General features: G+C 35.5%; 1 protein-coding gene across 3 annotated transcripts; it reads left to right on the plus strand.

The window, feature by feature from the left end:
• Positions 1-7: 7 nt before the first annotated feature.
• LOC123842621 (ankyrin repeat domain-containing protein 26-like) lies at positions 8-21,454 on the plus strand. 3 transcript variants are annotated; one of them, XM_064584000.1, is made up of 6 exons: positions 8-203; positions 1,865-2,048; positions 2,983-3,090; positions 10,851-10,921; positions 11,251-11,344; positions 21,228-21,454. In XM_064584000.1, the coding sequence occupies exons 1-6, from the start codon at positions 94-96 to the stop codon at positions 21,231-21,233; spliced, it is 573 nt and encodes a 190-aa protein (XP_064440070.1). In that variant the 5' UTR covers positions 8-93; the 3' UTR covers positions 21,234-21,454. The 3 variants fall into 3 exon arrangements, with proteins under 3 accessions (XP_064440070.1, XP_064440069.1, XP_064440068.1); XM_064583999.1 differs by lacking the exon at positions 21,228-21,454 and having other exon boundaries at positions 11,251-12,942; XM_064583998.1 differs by lacking the exons at positions 8-203; positions 10,851-10,921; positions 11,251-11,344; positions 21,228-21,454 and having other exon boundaries at positions 2,007-2,048; positions 2,983-8,919.
• Positions 21,455-22,647: the final 1,193 nt, after the last annotated feature.

Genomic DNA, 22,647 nt, shown 5'->3' on the forward strand with positions numbered 1-22,647 from the left:
ACTACTTTACTAAAAATCTAGGATGCGATTCTTTCATATCAAAAATTAGAACTTAAAAATCAGTGTAAACAACTTAAAAGAAAAAATAAAGAAATGCAAAATAAAGTTAATGGACTACAAAAGGAGCTATCAGAAACAAAAGAATTGAAATTGCAGTTGGAGCATCAAAAAGTGAAATGGGAACAAGAACTCGGCAGTTTGAGGTATGACATCTTGGTTTCAAGGAAATATTTGAACTATTTACCTTTTTTTTTTTTTAAGAGGCTCCACAGCCAATGTGGGGCTTGAACTCACAGCTGTGAGGTCAAGAGTCGCATGCTCTACCAACTGAGCCAGCCAGGTGCCCCTTGAACTCTTTACTTTTGTACTACAGATGTGTAGGAGAAGTTTGATAATTGCTAACTTACCTTCTGGAATTTTTATAGGAAAGAAAACGTCTTTAGTAGTGTGACGTATGAGATTCTTCAAAATAATTCAGCAAGTTCTTGACAGTGAATACTTCTACTGATAATTTAATGTATATTCCAAATCATAATTTTAATGACCATATAGAAGTACACCATATGGAATCCTCATTATTTAACAAATTGCATTTTGGTTATTTTCCATTTTTCTCTAAGTGTTGTAAGGAATGTCTTTTATATAAATCTGTTTCTAAAATTCTGGTTACTTACTTGGAATAAATTCTTCAATATAGTATTGTTTGTTTAAAGTATAAAAATTTTTAAAGGAGGTCTTTGATTCTATTTTTAAATTGTTCTCTGGGAAGTTTATATTAATTTATATGCCCATCAACAGAGTATGAAATGGCCATTTATCTCAAGATAGGAAAAATTTTAAAAATTTATTCAGTTTTAAACATATGCAGCGATTAAAAAGTAAAATGGAAAATGATTACTGCTAAGTTTTTTCAAAATCTCTCTTATAAAATTAATCCAAAAGTCTATGCTGTAAGCACATATAACTCTTTATTGTTTCCTTAATTAATATGGATCCTGTGTTCTAAAAGGGGTTTTCAAATGATTTATAAAATGGATAATAGGGGCGCCTGGGTGGCTCAGTTGGTTAAGGGTCTGCCTTCGGCTCAGGTCATGATCCCAGGGTCCTGGGATCAAGCCCCATTTCCAGATCTCTGCTCGGTGGGGAGCCTACTTCTCCCTCTCCCTCTGCCTGCTGCTCCCTCTGCTTGTGCTCTCTCTCTGTCAAATAAATAAATAAAATCTTTAAAAAAAGTAAAATGAATAATAATCAACAGGGTAAATTGAGAATATTGCAGAAGAAGAAACATAAAATGTATAGGGCTATCTATATAAAATGTATAGATATTAGACTCCCCAACCTAGTCCTGGATCACCGTAATCTACAGGTGTATGTTGTGTAAATGACATCTGCAGATGCTGTCTTATACTGCAAATTATTTTTGGAGGTACCTGTGATGTTTTGTGAAGTAGAAATTTACTTCTAGTGAATTTATAAACTTTCTTATAAAGAGCAACTTCTCTTTTTATTTAGTAACTAAATTATCTGTTCTAATGGAGGAGTAATTATGACTATATGGAGAAAATGATAATTTTAATTCTAGCTTTCTTGAAAAATTTCAAAATTCCTTTCTCTACAATATCTACCAGAGTTAGTACTAAAACTTATTACTAAGCTGCATAATGCTTTCTCATTGCTTCTTTTCAACTATATATATTTTTTGGAAGAGATTGAAGTGAGAAAGTAAACATGAGCCCGAGAAAGGAAAAAAATTGAGAACATAGAAATTTCATTTGGCTAATAAACCAACATATGTGGAACCAGATCATAAAATGAACTTTTTATTGCTTTCAAAACATTTTAAAATAAGCACATTTATTTGCAGATTTACCTTCACACAAGAAGAAGAAAAAAGAAGAAATGCTGATAAATTATATGAAAAAATGAGGGAGCAATTCAGAGAAAAAGAAGAGCCGTATAATAAAGAAGTTGAAATGAAACAACAACTTGAACTTCGTCTTGCAACAGTAGGTGCGGAATTGAGGACTGTGAGAAATAATTTGGATCAGGTAAATCTTTGATAAAAATTGCATATTTCCATCAGTATTATTTATAATATACCCTTGATTTAATGTATATTATTTAGGTATAAAATAGATAAAAAATTTAATTTTATCCTAATAGGAAGTATAATATTTTTAGCTAAAATTATTAACTTATTGGAATTCTTGGCCTCTCATATATGCTCTCTATATATTTTCTGAATGAAGGGATAGAGGGTAAATTGAGATAAATGTGAATGTTGGCTTTTTTTTTTTAAGATTTTATTTATTTTTAGAGAGAGAGCATGAGCAAGGGAAGGAGTAAAGGGGGAGGGAGAGGGAGGGAAAAGAATCTCAAGCAGACTCTGTGCTGAATGAAGAGCCCGACTCAGGATTGGATCTTACAACCCTGAGACCATGACCCGAGCCAAAACCAAGGGTAGGACACTTAACCAACTGAGCCACCCAGGCACCCCAGTTTTGAATTTTTTATGTTAAAGTACAGGCTCAATCGCCTTGAGACTATGATGGAACTAGTTAAATGTTTTGTAAAGAAATTTTACTTTCACATACTATATCTTCTTGTATTTTTACCTTATGACAAATTTAGCTGTCATTTAAATTAAAATTTGAGTTATTCATTCAGGATAAAATCCTTGTATTTAAAAAGGCTACTTCTTTTGAACATTATTTTTAAGTTCTCTTAAGATTTTGATTTTTTTTTTAAAGATTTATTTATTTGGCAGACAGAGAGAGAGCACAAGTAGGCAGAGAGGCAGGGAGAGGGAGAGGGAGAAGCAGACTCTCCACCAAGCAGGGAGCCCAATGTGGGTCTCGATCCCAGGACCTGGGATCATGACCTGAGCTGAAGGCAGCCGCTTAACTTACTGAGCCACCTAGGCGTCCCTGACTTTTTTTTTTAATGGTGTGAGCCAAAATCCTAATGAAAATATGTTTCTAGGTTGTAGAAGAGCGAAATGACGCTAAGTTACAACTTTCTCGAGAACAGAATGCCAGAGTACAAGATGGAATTCTAAAGAATCACCTTTGCAAACAAAAGGAGATAGAAGTGGGTAATAACAGAATGAATTCTGGGGTATTTTCTTTAGTTATTTTTAAGTACATGTGTGTATGTATTTATATGTATAAATTATTATTTTTTCTCCATGTAGCATATATATATTTTAAAAACCAACACTGTAGATCATGGAAAGCATAGAGGATTTTAAAGCATATATATGTGTGTGTGTGTATGTGTGTGTGTGTATTTGGGGGCCATAGGGGGTGGTGACATTTTTGGTCCAGTGGATAAAGTAATATCCTTAATTTAAATGCGTTTGTCTGCAAGAGTCAAATAGTGACATTCATCATGTCCTCATCCAAAGGAGAGGCTTTTATTACTTTCCATAAGAATTGTTGAGCTTTCCATATGCTCAAAACTATTGCTACTAACAACATATGTTTCAATTTTTGGCAGTTACTTCATCACCTCTGTATTGAAAGAGAAGTTAGCTTAACACTGCCACTGATGAACAGGAGAAGAGTGTAGCCTGTTGAGAGACTTTCTTTTGGATTTAGTCTCTACTTTTGAGAAAAGTAGCAATTTGCTCCAAGTAATATCCTATTTCATTACAAGGCACTTTTAAAACAATTATATGCTAATGATAATTTATTGATGAGTGTTTTATTCCTAATAAAATAGCTCCATGTATTTTCCACTATTTAAAACATCATGAAGAGGAAATAAAATTTATTGCATCAGCAAATAATCTCATGATTTTTCTAACAGTTGTATAAATTTTACATTATTTACCATCAGTATTTTGAAATATAAGGCTTCTTTTGTATGTATGATTTACACTAGAGAAGAGCTGCGGTTTGGTGTAAGAGACTAGTAGTGGAGTAAGAAGACCTGGGGAAAGTCCTGTAGCTCGCTTAATGTTTTAAACCTCTCCATTCTAGATTTGTGATACTAAAAAGTTCACTGATGTCGGTCGAAGTGTTTATAGTACAGTGCCTAGATTTGTCAGTTATCAGTAGATGTAATTCTTATACGTGACTATAGAAATGTTAGAAAAGTAGAATTTGTATGGAATATTGTCAGGAAAAAAGAATTTTAGGAAATTGAATCTGTCAAAATAAAGGCAGAGCTCTGGATTTTATCGTGGGGTAGCTGTGTTAGATATGAGACTGTAAATTCAATTTTTAGTGTAATCAGATTTATTAATCTTTTATGTCAGGCTTTCTGGGTTTGTTGTAAATCAGAGAAAGACCTTTGCAGGTCTGAGATTCTTAAAAATTGTGTCTTGATTTCTTTTCTCCTTTCATGCATTCACTGTCTTCAATTAAATTTTTGAAACTTTGGGAATTTATGCTTGTATCAAGTTTGAGGTTTGGACCCCACTTTATTTTTTTCCAGTTGGGATATCCACTTACTGCAATCTGTTCATTGTATAAACATAGGTTATTCTTTAATTTCAGAGAAAATCAGGATAATGTCATTTTATTGAGTTCCAGCTAAAAGTCTCCTTTGTTTTACTAAGATGTCTAATAGTCATAAAGAAGAAAAAGATCTGTTGCCTAAAACCCACATGTGGCAGGATGAAATTACCATGCTAAGACTAGAAATAGACACAATAAACAATAAGAACCAGGGAATGGAAAGTAAATATTGTGAAGACATTGAAATTATAAAAGAAAAGAATGTCAGTCTTCTAAAGACCATAAAACTGAATGAGGAAACATTAACAAAAACAATATTAGAATATAGTGGACAGATTAATGCCCTGACCACTGAGAATACAATGCTAAAGTCTAAACTGGAGAATGAAAAGCAAAACAAAGAAAGACTGGACACACAAGTTGGATCATATCGAGCTAGACTAGCTACTGCTCTAGAGGATTATGATCAAAGTCAGGCATCAAAAAGAGACCTAGAACTTGCTTTCCAGAGAACAAAAGATGAATGGTTTCGTCTGCAGGACAAACTGAATTTTGATGTGTCTAACCTAAAAGAAAACAATGAGCTTCTTTCTCAAAACCTTTCTAAAGCTGAAAGTAAATTCAATAGTTTAGAAATTGAGCTCCATCACACAAGAGATGCTCTCAGGGAAAAGACTTTGGTTCTAGAATGTGTACAGAGAGACCTAAGTCAAACACAGTGTCAGAAAAAGGAAATGGAACACATGTATCAAAATGAACAAGATCAAGTGAATAAATACATTGGAAAGCAGGAATCCTTAGTGGAGAGATTATCTCAACTACAAAGTGAAAATATGCTGCTTCATCAGCAACTAGATGATGCTCACAACAAAGCTGCCAGTAAAGAAAATGTACTAATTAATATCCAAGACCAGTTTCAGGGTATCATAGAAAAACTTCAAGCTGAAAGTGAAAAACACAGTCTTTTGCTGGAAGCAAGCAATAGAGAGCTAATCAATTAATGTAATCTTTTAAAAGGAAGAATGTATCAGTATGAAAAGGAGAAAGTAGAAAGAGAAGTTAGTATCCAGAAAGATAAATATTTTTCAAGCTTTCTAAGAGAAAATTCAAAGTAGAATTTTATTATTATTATTATTTTTAGAGAGAAACAGTGCACCTGCACATGAATGGGAGTGGGTCAGAGGGGGAGAGAGAGAGAATCCCAAGAGGTCTCCACATCAGAGAACTCCACCTCATGCCCCCGAGATCATGACCTGAATGATTATGGCTGAATTTTGAATCTACTTGAATATAAAAAATATATAGACTATGATTCAGCATAACTTGGATCCAGCAAATAAAAACTAGACTTGAGAGGGGCTTTAATTTGAATAAAATTGTTGTGTCATCTTTGAAAGTTTAAGAGGTTAAGTTATAAATTGTTAATAGTAGGCTGATACTAATAATTTAGTCTTATACTGCAAAATAATAATTTTAATCTTTGTTACCACATTTTAATATCATGATGAACAGACAAATGGAAATGTTCATACCTGCAATGAGCATGTTGAAATTGAGATTCAATTAAGTGGATTCACTTGACGGTTTACTCCAGATTTCCCACATGAACTGAAGTGTAGACACTGTATCTCAGTACTTTTCCTTTGGTAGCTTTTTATACATTTTAGGTTGAAATAATTTTATTTTTATTTATATAAATTTGAATTTTTAGTCTGAAATCATGTGTCTTATGACCTTTTAACCCTTTGCAGGCACTTTTCATTAAATCGTAATTTGGGACAACTGTGGAGAGCTTTAGCAAAACTGTTTGATTTAATCTTCCCACTGCTATTTATAATTTTTTAAGGCAATTTTACAAATAATTTGCTTATTTCAAAGCTCAATGACTATCATTTGGGCATAAGTTTGTCCAATACAAAGAGAATTGTATCTGTAATATTTTAATTTGGCATTGGATCTCCATTTTCAGACTAATGAGGGGTGGCAGGATTCTTGTACTGTAGCAGGAATGGAGGCCAGGGAGGGAGGTGAAAGCCAGGTTATCTAGGGCCTTGAAGCCCATTAGCATGACTTCACTCTTGTTCTGAGATAGTAATGTATTGGAAGGATTTGAGCAGAGGATTGAATACGTGAGGAAGTTTGACATTAATTTAAGCCTCTAATAAAAAAGAGGGAAACCATGGCATCATGTAGAATTTACCACTGCTAGGCCCACCTATATACCCATTTCTTTTTGAGACTTCAGTAGGGTGGGAAGCTTTGCAGATTCATCAACAAGGAATGGAGAGTGGGGCTGAATTAATTATCTAAGTAACATAACACTGACTAGGCAGGAGGATAACACCTATATGTTGTGATATTTTTCGAAGTACATATGTTAGAGTTATATATTATTAATATAACTTAATAGTAAGATAATTTATAAAATCAGTAGCAGAAACGTCTTATTAGGTAGCTGTGAGACACCTTCAACTAGAACTGGCTGATGCCCTAAAAAAAACAGTCTATGTCAGAGGCTTCGCTGGAGGTTACATCACATTGCCGTATTAATTTAGAAGATGAGACACAGGATTTGAGGAAGAAATTAGGTCAAATCAGAAGTCAGGTATGTATTAAATGTAGCATGTCAACAGTTAATCTGTAGCAGGTTAATACAAAGTGTTTTAGGATGCTAATTTCTATGAACCATTTTCTTTTGTATTGTCATTATAATTTAGTGTAATTTTAGTATCTTCACAATGCACTTATTTCTTAAACTTTGACTTTCATTCTGCTATTTGTGTTATACATTTTTTTTTCTTACAGTATTTACCCTTAGGAAAGTTGAAACTGATTCATCATTCCTCACAGAAATTGAGGGACTTTTTTTTCCTATTGTACAATTTTTTTAAAGATTTATGTAGTATTTGAGAGAGAGCGAGAGCGTGTGCGCATGCACACACATGAGTTGGGGGAGAGGCAGAGGGAGAGGGAGAGAATCTCAAGCAGACTCCCTGCCCAGTACAGAGCCCCACGCCAGCTCGATTCCATGATCCTGAGCTGAAATCATGGGTTGGATGTTTAACCAACTGAGCCACCCAGGTGCAATGTTTTTTAATGATATCTCTGTTACCATGATGAGGTGAGCCATACAAAATCAGAAGATAATCTTTAATGGAATGTTTCAGACAATGGTCTTATTTCTCATGTTCACTTTTATGAACGGATACAGAATCTGTACTGAATTTAGGATAACTTGTACAGAAAAGTCATTTTACAAACCAGTTGAACTTAGGTGTTTCCTTCATTTTCTTTTCCTTTTAGATATATTGTAAATGCATAGAAATATTCAGATCATGTGTGGTATATACACCCAAAAGAGAGAATTAAGAAATTAAGAATGGGTCCTGCCGTTGTTTTTTTGTTGTTTTGTTTTTAAGATTTTATTTGACAGAGAGAGACACAGTGAGAGAGGGAACACAAGCAGGGGGAGTGGGCGAGGGAGAAGCAGGCTTCCCGCCAAGCAAGGAGCCTGATGTGGGGCTTGATCCCAGGACCCTGGGACCATGACCTGAGCCGAAGGCAGCCGCTTAATGACTGAGCCACCCAGGCGCCCCCATTGGATTTTTTAAAAACTTTATTGAGATATAATGCCCATACCATACAATTCACCCAGTTAACATGTATAGTTCAGTGTTTCTGATCATATTCATAGAGTTGTGCAACTATCACTGCCATCAAGTAGAACATTTTCATCACCCTGAAAAGAAACCCTTAGCCCTTGAGCCCCCAGCCTCAGGCAACCACCAGTCTACTTCCACCCTCTATAGAGTTGCCTATTCTGAATATTTCATATAAAGGGGGGTCACACAGTGTGTGGTCCTTTGTGACTAGCTTCTTTCACTTAATGTTTTCAGGGTTCATCTGTGTTATAGCATATATCAGTGCTTCATTTTTTTTTTTAATTGTCCAACAGTACTCCATTGTGGGCCAAAACCCTTGTTCATTCATCATTTGATGCACCTTTGGGTTGTTTCCCACTTTATGGCCATTAATAATGCTGCTCTGAACATTGATTTAATTGTTGTCTGGACATCTGTTTTTATTTCCCTGCCATCAGATTTTATCCTCTGAGGTAATTGGGTTGATTTCACCATCTGTCAGCCTTTTACTCATGCTGTCCTTTCTGTCCTTTTAGTTTCCCTTCCTCTTGCATAATCTTACACTATTCAGACCTGGCTCATAGTCTCTCATTCTCCAGGAAGCTCTCTCTGACTATTCTAATTCCCACTGACTTTAATCTCTTCACACGTGTCTCATCTAGTCTATGCAGAACAATTTAGTCCTTTATTTTACATTGGTTTTATTTTTTTCATGATAGATAATTTTGTCTACGTACACATTTATCTAAGGGGGAAAATATGGGATATGCATGGTACCTATCCTTGTATAAATTGAAAATATTTTAACTTAACAGTGTTTAGGATAAAATTAAGTATTCATACCGTATCAATAATTTCTGATTGAAAGCATTGACATAACAAAGCTTTTATTCTAAATGTATTTTAAGCAATTAAATGTAAAATTGAAAGCATTTAATCTGACAGAGGAGAAGTGTTCAAATGCTTGTTTCTCCTCCCTCACTGTGGAAGAGCCGTCTAAATTTGCCTTTCTTCATTTTGCAGCCAGTACTGAGATTACTTTACCAACTATAAAGCTCCGGGCACAGCTTTTCTTTCTTTCTTTTTTTTTTTTTTAACCTTTCTTTTTTAAAGTTTGTTTGTTTGTGTATTTATTTACTTATGTAATTTCTACACCCATCGTGGGGCTTGAACTCATGAGCCCAAAGTCAAGAGTCACGTTCTTCCCACTGAGCCAGCCAGGCGCCCCTGGGGACAGTTTTTTCTGATATGCCATATCACATAGCCTTAATGTATTCATCAGAGTACTTGCCAAAGCAGTGTAACAGAGACAGTTGTTAAGATAATATAAACATGAAATGATTTGGGAATGTTGATTTAGCAAGAGTCCATTATTTCCACGTCAGTGGCTTTACCTTGCCTCTGATGGTCATGTAAATATTTATTACTCAGTCTAGGAGGTACTATTTACCCTGTAGTCCATGAGATTGTCCACTGAGTAGTATAGAGAGGCAGTAAGTTAAAATTATTATAAGTGGAAAAAAGTACTGTTAGCTAGTGGAATTGGTAAAAGTTTTTTGAAGTATGGAGGATGTATTCTGGGCCTCATGCTCCCCATTTGCTGCCACTTTCAGTGGTATGAAGAACGATTTCAGTGTAACTTGTATAAGAGACCACTTTCATTGGCCTACCATCTGCCTAAAATATGAAATATTATTAGAACATAACCTACAGCAACAATAATAATGCTAATTGCAGACAGAATTTGGTGTGTGCCACATGCCCTTCTAAATAGTTCATGTATAGGGGCACCTGGGTGGCTCAGTCGTTAAGTGTCTGCCTTTGGCTCAGGTCATGATCCCAGGGTCCTGGGATCAAGTGCTGCATTGGGCTCTCTGCTCCACAGGAAGCCTGCTTCTCCCTCTCCCACTCCCCCTGCTTGTGTTCCGTCTCTCGCTGTCTCTCTCTCTCTGTCAAATAAATACAATCTTTAAAAAATAAAAATAAAAAAAATAGTTCATGTAAATTTCCTAAATTAATCTTCCCAACATGCCAGTGTGGTAGATACTATTTTTATCTTCATTTTATAGAGAAGAAGCTGAGACACAGAAATTTTAAGTAATTTGTTCCAGGTCACACAGCTAATACCTAGTGAGTTGGGATTCAGACCCCAGGCATTCTGGTTCCTACGACGATAATGCCTCTCATACTATTCCATGAAATATCTAGTTGTCACTGAAAGCAACATGTTAACTTTTATAAGCACTGGAACAGCCATGGTCATCACATATGTGAATATTTAAAAGTATAATTGATGTGGTACTTCGAATACAAAAATAGAAATGTTTACCATAAGATAATTTCCTATCTTTCCCCCTTTGACCCATATATAAATTCGTAGATTTAGCTGATAAAATATAATTTAAAAACATTAAAAATGTGACATTTTAGTAACTAGAGAAGTCAGCAAACTTTTCTGTAAGGGGATTGTAAATATTTTATTTTAAGATTTTATTTATTTGAGAGAGAGAAGGAACAGTGGGGAAGGGCAAAGGGAGAGATAGAGAGAAGCAGACTCCCTGTAAATATTTTAGGCTTCGTAGGCCATAGGTCTCTGTTGCAGCAGTTCAAATCTGCTGTAGCCATAAAGCAGTATGTAGAGGAGAGTGTGGTTGTGTCCACTAAAATTTTATTTACAAAAACAGCTGATGGTGGTTTTATACTAGATTGCCAGTAGTTAAAAGTATTTCTTTTTTTTCTTTTTTAGTTGCAAGAAGCACAAGATCGACATGCAGAGGCTGTAAGATGTATTGAGACGTCGAAAGATCACGTGCAAAAGTACAATTTAAAGCAGCACAGAAAATAACTTGAGTATTTATAAAGCAGAGAAGCAGGGTAGAATGAGAAATATATCAGTTAATATAATTACATCATTGTTAAGCTGGATAAAAATTTCAGCTTTGCGCTATTTGGAAATGCATAAATTTTGCATATTATCTTTAAGTTTTGCACATTAACTATAAAACACAACCAGAGAAATGGCACAATTGCCAAATCTTCTACTTTTTAAATTTTTAAGAATTTATGTAAGACAGATGTTTGTTTAGAAATTATACGGTACTTTTAAATTTTTATGTGTGAGATAAATTTTAAAATACTCATTTTAGGTTTGAAGTTGAAAATGCCAAGTTAAAAGTTACAGTCAAAAAACAAGCGTGCAAAATTGAACAACCTCAGGAAAACCTGTTAAGTACAAGTTTGGTAAGTCAGTCTCTTAATTTCTGTCCTACTGAAAAGGAATTTTTATTTCTCTAGTAGTAGTATATAAGACCATTTTGGATAATATGAAAATTCTCACTAATAAAAATGTTTATTGTATTCATATTGTTGCTACTTGCTACTGGTAGTATAATTCCTCTTTATAGATGAAGTTGACTGAATTCGTAAAGTAATAATTTTTATAGTAAGATTGTAATAAAAAAGATTGTGGTAGTCTAAGATAAGCAATATTTTATACATGCCACATTTTATTTATCTATCTGGCAGTGGACAATTGAGTTTTCCCACCTTTTGGCTATTGTTAGTAATGCTGCTGTGAATATTGGCATACAAACGTCCGAGTCCCTACTAATATTTTTCAGTATGTTTAAAAATTCTGAAACTTTGAGTCATAATTTGATCTTGAATTCTGACTTTCTCTTGTAATCTAAACCCTTCAGTTAGATTTGAGAATGGATTACTTTCATGATAATTTGTTGTGATTTGTAATTATAAATTTGTAATTTGTTGTCATCATCAAGAATGACTACTAGGGGGCGCCTGGGTGGCTCAGTTGGTTAAAGCGACTGCCTTCGGCTCAGGTCATGATCCTGGAGTCCCTGGATCGAGTCCCGCATTGGGCTCCCTGCTCCGCGGGGAGTCTGCCTCTCCCTCTGACCCTCCCCACTCTCATGTGCTCTCTCTCATTCTCTCTCTCTCAAATAAATAAATAAAATCTTTAAAAAAAAAAAAAAGAATGACTACTAGGTCATTATGCAAACATTTTTCTCAAAGGAATATATTTTTCTCTTTGTTGGATTTTGAAAAGGAAAAGAGATGCTAGTGAAAAAGTGGAAATGACTGCTCAATCAGGGCCTTACATAGTAACATAGTGCTCCTAGCATTCACTGCAAGTTCAGGAACTTTTTTTTTTTTTTTCATTAATTTGAGTTAATCAGCCTTTCAGAGATTTAGCAATCGAATCTCAGAAAAGATTAATGTGCAATCCGGGATTACAACTTATTGATACGTAGTGCAAAGTATATAACTATTTACCAAGCAGAACCGGATTATCATGCCATTTATACCCTCCTTCATAGGAGAGGCTACCAATGATTTAAGATGAGAAGACTGCATTGTGAGTCCTAGGTTGGAACAATGAGGTAGATGCACCTACCACTAGTTTCTTTTAGTCACAGAAGCTGCATCCTTGCAAATTTCATTATACAGCTATACCTATCAGGGGAAGTAGCACATTCTGTTGACTGGTCCTTTTTGTGGCCAAAGAAACATCGAAAGTTTCTAAAGTCAGACGATCATCAAAACTGTCATGGGGACTGCATAGGAATTTTTCAGAGATTATCTTAAAAAGGTATGATCTCACAAAACCCAGAGTATCTTAAGCTTTGGATGAAAATGTTTCTAGGGCATGTTTAGAAACTAAAATGTAAATATAACCACTTTTTTAAATTTTTCATTAACACTTAGTATTAATATGGGTAAGAACCTCTGTATTTAACAAGTAAATTCTGGCAGTTTAAATTCTAGAAAAAATAATGATGAAAATGTAAAATCAGTTTAAGCTGTTTTTAAGAAAGGTCCTTATATTTGAAATTTGTATTTATTGGCATCAGGTTTATAAAACTATATTATATAAAACTTAAAATTATAAATTTTAAACTATATTATATAAATTTAAAATTATAAATTTATAAAATGTATAAAATGTAGTATATGAGCCTTTCTAAACACGTTATTACTTATGAATTCATGAGAAATAATATTTTATGAGAGAAGAATGAGTATCTAGATTTTTAAATATAATTTTCTTTAAAAATTATTTTCAAAGTCTGATGAAGAAAAGGGACAGATAAAGAAATTTATTGAGTTGAGGGACGCCTGGGTGGCTCAGTCAGTTAAGCGTCTGCCTTCAGCTCAGGTCATGACCCCAGGGTCCTGGGATCGAGTTCCGCATCGGGCTCCTTGCTCAGCGAGGAGTCTGCTTCTCCCTCTGCCTGCCACTCCCGCTGCTTGTGCTCTCTCTCTCTCTCTGTCTAATAAATGAATAAAATCTTAAAAAAAAAAAAGAAATGTATTGAGTTGAAACAATCTCTGGAATGTAGTTTGGATCAAGAAATGAAGAAAAATGGTGAATTAGAAAAAGAGATGACTAGGTAAGACTGTAATATTTCAGATAATTTTAACCATTAATTAACGGATTTAACTGTAATTTTACTTTATTAAATACAAATACTTGCCAAAATATTACACTTACTCTTTAATGATTCCTTAAATAATAATATAAATACATAATATAAATATATTAATATAATTATATTATATTAATAATATAATTATAAATTATATAATATATTTATATATAATATATTATATATTATAATTATATAATAATATAATTATAAAATAAATATAATAATATAAATAACATAATATAAATAACATAAATAATAACAATAGTTCCTTTAACAATAACAACTGTAATTTTCATTGTCCATTTTGAAGAGTTTCTGCAAGATATCTTTGTTCTTTGGTAATATTTCCTTTTAATAGTGTTCTTCCCTTCCAACAAGTATTTTAATATCTAAAAACCTGTGTCACTGTTTAATCATATCAAAAGTTATCTTGGTTTGGCTTATATTTTCTTTTTTTTAATATTATTTTTTAAATTTAAATTCAGTTAACCAACATAAAGTATATTATTTTCCAAGGTAGAGTTCAGTGATTCATCAGTCTTATATAACACCCAGTGCTAATTACATTAGGTGCCCTCCTTAATGTCCATCATCCAGTTACCCCATCCTTCTCCCCTCCTATGCTCCAGGAACCCTCAGTTTGTTTCCTATGATTAAGAGTCTCTTGTGATTTGTCTCCCACTCTAATTTCATCTTGTTTTATTTTCCCCTCCCTTCCCCTATGCTCCTCTGTTTTGTTTCTTAAATTCTACATAGGAGTGAAATCAAATGATTATTATCTTTCTCTGACTGACATATTTGGCAAAATACCCTCTAGTTCCATCCACGTCATTGCACGATTTCATTTTTTTTATTGGCTGAGTGATAGTCCATTGTATATATCTACACATCTTCTTTATCCATTCATCTGTCAAGGGACATCGGGGCTCTTTCCACAGTTTGGCTATTGTGGACATTGCTGCTATAAACATTGGGGTGCAGGTGCCCCTTCGGATCACTACATTTGTATCTTTGGGGTAAATCCTTAGTAGTGCAATTGCTGGGTCGCTGGGTAGCTCTATTTTCAACTTGTTGAGGAACCTCCATACTGTTTTCCAGAGTGGCTGTCCCAGCTTGCATTCCCACCAGCAGTGTAAGAGGGTTCCCCGTTGTCTGCATCCCTGCCACATCTGTTGTTTCCTGACTTGTTCATTTTAGCCATTCCAACAGGTGTGAGCTGATATCTCATTGTGGTTTTGATGTGTATTTATTTCCCTGATGCCAAGTGATGTTGGGCATTTTTTCAAGTGTCTGTTGACCATTTGAATGTCTTCTTTGGAGAAATGTCTGTTCACGTCTTCCATGTTTCTTGACTGGATTATTTGTTCTTTGGGTGCTGAGTTTGATAAGTTCTTCTATATAGATTTTGCATACTAGCCCTTTATCTGACATGTCATTTGCAAATACCTTCTCCCATTCTGTCAGTCGTCTTTTGGTTTTGTCGACCGCTTCCTCTGCTGTGCAAAAGCTTTTTATCTTGATGAAGTCTTTGTTTCCCTTGCCTTTGGAGACGTGTCTAGCAAGAAGTTGCTGTGGCCCAGGTCACAGAAGTTGCTGCCTATGTTCTCCTCCAGGATTTTGATGGGTTCCTGTCTCACATTTAGGTCTTACATCCATTTTGAGTCCATTTTTGTGTATGGTGTAAGAAAATGGTCCAGTTTCATTCTTCTGCATGTGGCTGTCCACTTTTCCCAACACCATTTGTTGAAGAGACTGTCTTTTTTCCCATGGCTGTTCTTACCTGCTTTGTCGAAGATTAGTTGACCATAGAGTTGAGGGTCCGTTTCTGGGTTCTCTGTTCTGTTTCATTGGCCGATGTGTCTGTTTTTGTGCCAGTATCATACCATCTTGATGATTACAGCTTTGTCATAGAACTTGAGGTCCGGAATTGTGATGCCACCAGCTTTGGTTTTCTTTTTCAACATTCCTTTGGCTATTCGGGGTCTTTCCTGGTTCCGTACAAATTTTAGGATGATGTGTTCCAGCTCTGTGAAACAAGTTGATGGTATTTTGATAGAGATTGCATTGAATGCACAGATTGCTCTGGGTAGTGGTAGCATAGACATTTTAACAAATTTGTTCTTCCAATCCATGAACATGGAGTGTTTTTCCATTTCTTTGCGTCTTCCTCAATTTCTCTCGTGAGTGTTCTATAGTTTTCATAGTACAGATCCTTTGCCTCTTTGGTTAGGTTGATTCCTAGGTATCTTACGGTTTTTGGTGCAATTGTAAATGGGTTTGACTCCTTAATTTCTCTTTCTTCTGTCGCATTGTTAGTGTATAGAAATGCAACAGATTTCTGTGCATTGATTTTATATCCTGCCACTTTGCTGAATTCCTGTATGAGTTCTAGCAATTTGGGGGTGGAGTCTTTTGGGTTTTCCACATAGAGTATTATGTCACCTGCGAAGAGTGAGAGTTTGACTTCTTCTTTGCCAATTCCCATGCGTTTTATTTCTTTTCATTGTCTGATTGCTGAGGCTAGGACTTCTAGTATTATGTTGGACAGCAGTGGTGAGAGTGGACATCCCTGCCGTGTTCCTGACCTTCAGGGAAAAGCTCGCAGTTTCTCCCCATTGAGAATGATATTTGCCGTGGGCTTTTCATACATGGCTTTTATGGTATTGAGGTATGTGCCCTCTATCCGTGCATCGTGAAGAGTTGTTTGTTTGTTTGTTTTTTTAAAGATTTTATTTATTTATTTGACAGGGAGATAGAGAGAGAGCACAAGTAGACAGAGCGGCAGGCATAGGGGGAGGGAGAAGCAGGCTTTCTGCTGATTAGGGAGCCGGACGTGGGGCTCGATCCCAAGACCCCAGGATCATGACCTGAGCCAAAGGCAGCCGCTTAACTGACTGAGCCACCCAGGCGCCCCATGAAGAGTTTTAATCAAGAAAGCATGCTGTACTTTGTCAAATGCTTTTTCTGCATCCATTGAAGGAATCATACAGTTCTTGTCCTTTCTTTTATTAACGTAGCATATCACGTTGATTGATTTGCGGATGTTGAACCACCTTTGCAGCCCAGGAATAAGTCCCACTTGGTTGGGGTGAATAATCCTCTTAATGTACTGTTGGCTCCTATTAGCGAGTATGTTGATGAGAATTTTTGCATCCGTGTTCATCAGGGATATTGGTCTGTAATTCTCCTTTTTGGTGGGGTCTTTGTCTGGTTTTGGGATCAAGGTAATGCTGGCCTCATAGAAAGAGTTTGGAAGATTTCCTTCCATTTCTATTTTTTGAAACAGCTTCAGAGGAATAGGCATTAATTCCTCTTTAAGTGTTTGTTAAAACTCCCCAGGGAAGCCATCCGGCCCTGGAGTTTTGTTTCTTGCGAGATTTTTGATTACTGCTTCAATTTCCTTGCTGGTTGTGGGTCTGTTCAGGTTTCCTGTTTCTTCCTGTTTCAGTTTTGGTAGTTTCTACCTCCCTAGGAATGCATCCATTTCTTCCAGATTGCCTAATTTGTTGGCATATAGTCATTCCTAATATGTTCTTGAAATTGTATTTCCTTGGTGTTGGTTGTGATCTCTCCTCTTTTATTCATGATTTTATTTATTTGGATCCTTTCTCTTTTCTTTTTGCTAAGTCTGGCCAGGGGTTTATCGATCCCATTAATTCTTTCAAGGAACCACCTCCTAGTTTCGTTGCTGTGTTCTACTATTCTTTTGGTTTCTATTTCATTGATTTCTGCTCTGATCGTTATTAATTCTCTTCTCCTGCTGGGTTTCGGCTTTATTTGCTGTTCTTTCTCCAGCTCCTTTAGGTGTAAGGTTAGGTTGTGTATTTAGGACCTTTCTTGTTTCTTGAGAAAGGCTGTTGTTGCTCTCTACTTCCCTCCCCGGACTGCCTTTGCTGCATCCCAAAGGTTTTGAACAGTTGTGTTTTCATTTTCCTTTGTTCCCATGAATTCTTTTAATTCTTCTTTAATTTCCTGGTTGACCCATTCATTCTTTAATAGGATGCTCTTACATTCCATGTATTTGAGTTCTTTCCGAATTTCCTCTTGTGATTGAGTTCAAGTTTCAAGGCGTTGTGGTCTGAAACTCTGCAGGGAATGATCCCCTACTTTTGGTACCGGTTGAGACCTGATTTGTGACCCAGTATGTGATGTCTTCTGGAGAAAGTTCCATGTGCACTCGAGAAGAATGTGTATTCTGTGGCTTTAGGTTGGAATGCTCTGAATCTATCTGTGAAGTGCATCTGGTCCAGTGTCGACCTCAGAGAGTCGTGGACCTGGGGCGGTGAAGGAACTGAGGAAAAGAGATGCCAGTTTTGCGAGGCACAGGGGACCCCGAGCAATCAGCCCAAGGTCCCGAGGTTTATTTTCCATAATCTTATATACCTTCTACAGCGCTATAGATCTCTAATGATTTACAGCATGGGCTTAGTAAGGCACATTCTTCCATGTACATAGGATTAGTCCCGCATGTATGATAAGAATCTTTAAAGCAGGACAAGGGAACAAAGAGGGGAGTGCACAGTGTGCTATTTACAGGGCAAGGGAACCAAGAGGGGAGTGCACAGTGTGCTGTTTACAGGTGGCTTCCTATCTACAAAACATCTTCTGCTGCGTACTTTAGAACAGACCACACACGTCCCAAGGGCAATTCACTCTGATCCTTTCGGCTTATTTTTAACCCAGCAAATCGAGTTTTCTCAGAGATCTCGGAGTCTGAACGAACATGCACCAGTGGTTGTTGTGGAGGTCTGTTTCCCACAGTCCAGTGTGTCATTCACTGTTATTATTGTATCATCATCAAGGTGTTTCTTTAATTTTATTATTAATTGGTTTATGTCATTGGCTGCTCCCATGTTAGGGGCACACATATTTACAATTGTTAGATCTTCTTGTTGGATAGACCCCTTTAAGTCATTATGATAGTGTCCTTCCTCATCTCTTATTACAGTCTTTGGTCTAAAATCTAATTTGTCTGGTACAAGGATTGCTACCCCAGCTTTCTTTTGATGTCCATTAGCATGATAAATGGTTTTCCACTCCCTCACTTTCAATCTGGAGGTGTCCTTGGGTCTAAAATGAGTCTCTTGCAGACAGCATATCGATGGGTCTTGCTTTTTTATCCAATCTGATACCCTGCATCTTTTGATTGGGGCATTTGGCCCATTTACATTCAGGGTAACTATTGATAGATATGAATTTAGTGCCATTGTACTACCTGTTATATCACTGTTACTGTATATTGTCTCTGTTCCTTTCTGGTCTGTGTTACTTTGGGGCTCTCTCTTTGCGTAAAGGATCCCCTTTAATATTTCTTGCAGGGCTGGGTTAGTGATCACAAATGTTTTAGTTTCTGTTTGTCCTGGAAACTCTTTCTTTCTCCTTCAAGTTTGAATGACAGCCTTGCTGGATAAATACAGTATTCTTGGCTGCATATTTTTCTCGTTTAGCACCCTGAATATATCATGCCAGTCCTTTCTGGCCTGCCAGGTCTCTGTGGTTAGGTCTGCTGCCAGTCTAATGTTTCTACCCTTGTCGGTTAAGGACCTCTTGTGCTGAGCTGCTTTCAGGATTTTCTCTTTGTCTCTGAAATTTGCAGGCTTCACTACTATATATCGAAATGTTGACCTGTTTTTATTGATGTTGAAGGGGGTTTTCTGTGCCTCCTGGATATGAATGCCTGTTTCCTTCTCCGGATTAGGGAGGTTCTCTGCTCTAATCTCTCAAACACACCTTCTGCCACCCCCCCCTTCCTCTTCTTCTGGGATCCCAATTATTCTACTATTGTTCCGCTTTATGGTATCACTTATCTCTTGAAATTTCACCTCGTGATCCAGTCGTTTATCTCTCTTTTTCCCCAGCTTCTTTATTCTCTGTCATTTTGTCTTGTATATCACTACTTCTCCTTTCTGCCTCATTTATCCTCTCAGTTAGAGCCTCTATTTTTTTAGAGCCTCTATATTTGATTGCATCTCATTAATAGCCTTTTTGATATTGACTTGATTAGATTTTAATTCTTTTATTTCTTCAGAAAGGGATTCTCTAGTGTCTTCTATACTTTTTTCAAGCCCAGCTAGTATCTTTATCATCGTCATTCTGAACTCTAGTTCTGACCTCTTATGTCCATACTGATTAGGTCCTTGGCAGTCTTTACTGCCTCTAGTTCTCTTATTTGAGCTGAGTTTTTCCATCTTGTCATTCTGTCCAGAAAATAGATGAATGAGTGAACAAAATACTAAAAGAGCAACAACAACCCCAGTGAAATATACACTAAACAAATTAGAAGAGACCCAGACCAAAAAAAAAAAAAAAAGAAAAAAGAATATAATCAGGTGAACAGAACAGAGAAATACACTGGATCCTGTATGTATTTGGGTCTGTTTGTTAGAAAACTACATCCCAAATTGTAAAGAAAGAAAAACTTATATATATATACAAAAATAAAATTAAATACAATGAAAGGATAGAATGTAATTGTAAAAATGAAAGTTAAAAAAGACTTGCAGAAAGTGGTTGCTTTTCTTTTTTTTTTTTATTACTAACATACAGTGTATTATTTGTTTCAGGGGTACAGATCTGTGATTCATCAGTCTTACATAATACACAGCGGTCACCACAACACATACCCTCCCCAAACGTGGTCACTTTTCTATTTGTAGAATTGCGGCAATTCTTTTCTTAGATCTCCGGTTGAGTTCACAGGTGTTCAAAATCATTTTATAGCTATCGAGTGAGTTCCGGACCAGACAAAACTAAGCTCTCCTACTCCTCCACCATCTTTTTGGATTCAACTTGCTTATATTTTCTTTCTGCATTTTTTAATTATAAAATATACAGAGGAAAATATATGTCTGACTTAAAGAAGAATAAAATTAGCAATCATGCTTTTACCACTCAGATTAAAAAAAAAAAAAGTTTTTTCCAATGTCTGTAGCTCCCACAGGGCTCCCTTTCTGTTTTTTTTTTTTTTTTTTTTTTTTTTGCTGACTACTCAAATTTGTTCTCTGATATTCTCTCATTTAACTGTCTTTCTCTGCATTGTTTTGCAACCCTTTCACTTTGTTAACAGTGTCCTAGCCAAGATATGTAACTTCTTTCCTGAAACAGTCTCATAGACCATCACACATTATCTCTTTGCTGATTTCCTTTCTTCTAAAGCTTTGTCTCTTCATTTTTCCTCTCAACTCAGACTTTAAAGATTTTTCTTTCTTCTTTTTTTGTGAGTGATCTCCTTTGATGTTTTTTGTATGTATTTTCTTTTCTTCTTGTAGACTGTGGTTAGTGGGTACCAAAATGTATTTTTGTGTCTTTTTAAAACATTCATGGATAAGTATGCTTTTCTTCTTCACCTTGGATACTGGTCTCTGGTTTATAGTCACTATTTAATAATAGATGATTCTATTAAGATACTGAAAATAAATATTAATAACTTATGTATAAGAACTCTTAATATAGTTACAGTATTAATTCTGCCAGTTGTGTCATAAAAATTTTCTTCATATTTTTTACCTGAGATTATAATTTAGTTAGTATGTTCTTAAACAATGTGAGATTGGGACAAATGAGAGATCATAATTTATAGATTTGTTTATATGATAGAACATATTATCTATTTAAACAATTATTAAATATTTACTCTTAAAAAACCTGACTTACTCATTCTATACCTTCCGCAGATTTAAGAAACTCTTAAACGTGACAAGGAGAAAGTTAAGTGAATATGAAGGTAGAGAGCTTACTTTCCCTGGAAATTCAAAAACCAATCAAATTGAAATGGATAGTCAGATTAATATGCTAAAACAGAAGGTAATTTTTAATTAGTTTTGGGACTCCAGAATCATTTAATTTTGGGAAATAAGTCACTCAGTGCTTTGAGCAATGAAATGTTTTCTATTAATTTTATATACGTGCTACATTTTTTTTTTTTTGGTAACAGCTTTATTGAGATAAAATGAACGTAATGTGCAAATTCGAAGAGTACCACAATCAATTTTAGAACATTTTTGTTACCCTGTAAAGAAGTCCTGTACCTTTTACCTGTCGCCCTATGCTAGGTTCCCCTTCCCTACTCTCCTTAGCCCTAGGGAACCACTACTTACTCTCTGTCTCTATAAATTTGCCTATTTTGGACATTTCATATCAATGGAATCACACAATATGTGGTCCTCTGTGACTGCCTTCTTTCATTTAGCATAATATTTTCAAGTTACACCTATTTTGTAGCATGTGTCAGTACTTTATTTCTTTTTATTGCTAATAATATCCCACTATACAGACATACGACATTTAATTTATTCATTTATCAGTTGGTAGATCTTTAGATTGTTTTGCTTTTCGTCTGTTGTTAATAATGCTATTATACACACACGTACAAGTTTTTGTGTGAACATGTTTTCATTTCTCTTGGATATATACTTACAAATGGAATTGCTGGGTCATATGGTAACTCTCTTTAACCTTTTCTTTTTTTTTTTTAACCCTTTGAGGAACTGCCACACGGTTTTCCAACATGGCTGCACCATTTTACATTTTCGTCAGCAGTGTTTGAAGGTTCTCATTTTTCCTGATTTTTGCCAATGTTTGCCATTATCTGTTGTTTTTATTATAGCCATCCTAGTGGGTGGGAAATGGCATCTTGTGGGGTTTTTTGTTTGTTTGTTTGAAGTTTTAAAATTCTAGTTAGTTAACATATTGGTTTCAGGAGTAGAATTTAATGATTCATCACTTACATACAACACCCAGTGCTCATCACAACAAGTACATCATTCATCTAGCCCACCCCCCATCCACCTCCACTACAGCAACACTTAGTTTTTTTCTCTATAGTTAAGAGTCTTTTATGGTTTGCCTCCCTTTCTCTTCTTTTTTTTCCCCCTTTCCCCTGTGTTCATCTGTTTTGTTTCTTAAATTCCACATATGAGTAAAATCATAGGGTATTTATTTTTCTCTGACTGACTTGTTTGGCTTAGCATAATACACTTGATGAGTTCCATCGATCTTGTGGCTTTGATTTGTATTTTGCTTAAAGCTAATGATGTTGAGGGTCACCTGGATGGCTCAATTAGTTAAGCGTCTGCCTTCGGCTCAGGTCATGAC

This window comes from Mirounga angustirostris, unplaced genomic scaffold (assembly GCF_029215605.1).
Source record: "Mirounga angustirostris isolate CCGP_5_RB_7025 unplaced genomic scaffold, mMirAng1.0.hap1 SCAF_392, whole genome shotgun sequence".
Taxonomy (NCBI): domain Eukaryota; kingdom Metazoa; phylum Chordata; class Mammalia; order Carnivora; family Phocidae; genus Mirounga; species Mirounga angustirostris.

Excerpts from the sequence above, each read along its gene's own strand:
- LOC123842621 (XM_064583998.1), top strand. The coding sequence starts at position 4,565 with ATGTCTAATAGTCATAAAGAAGAAAAAGATCTGTTGCCTAAAACCCAC.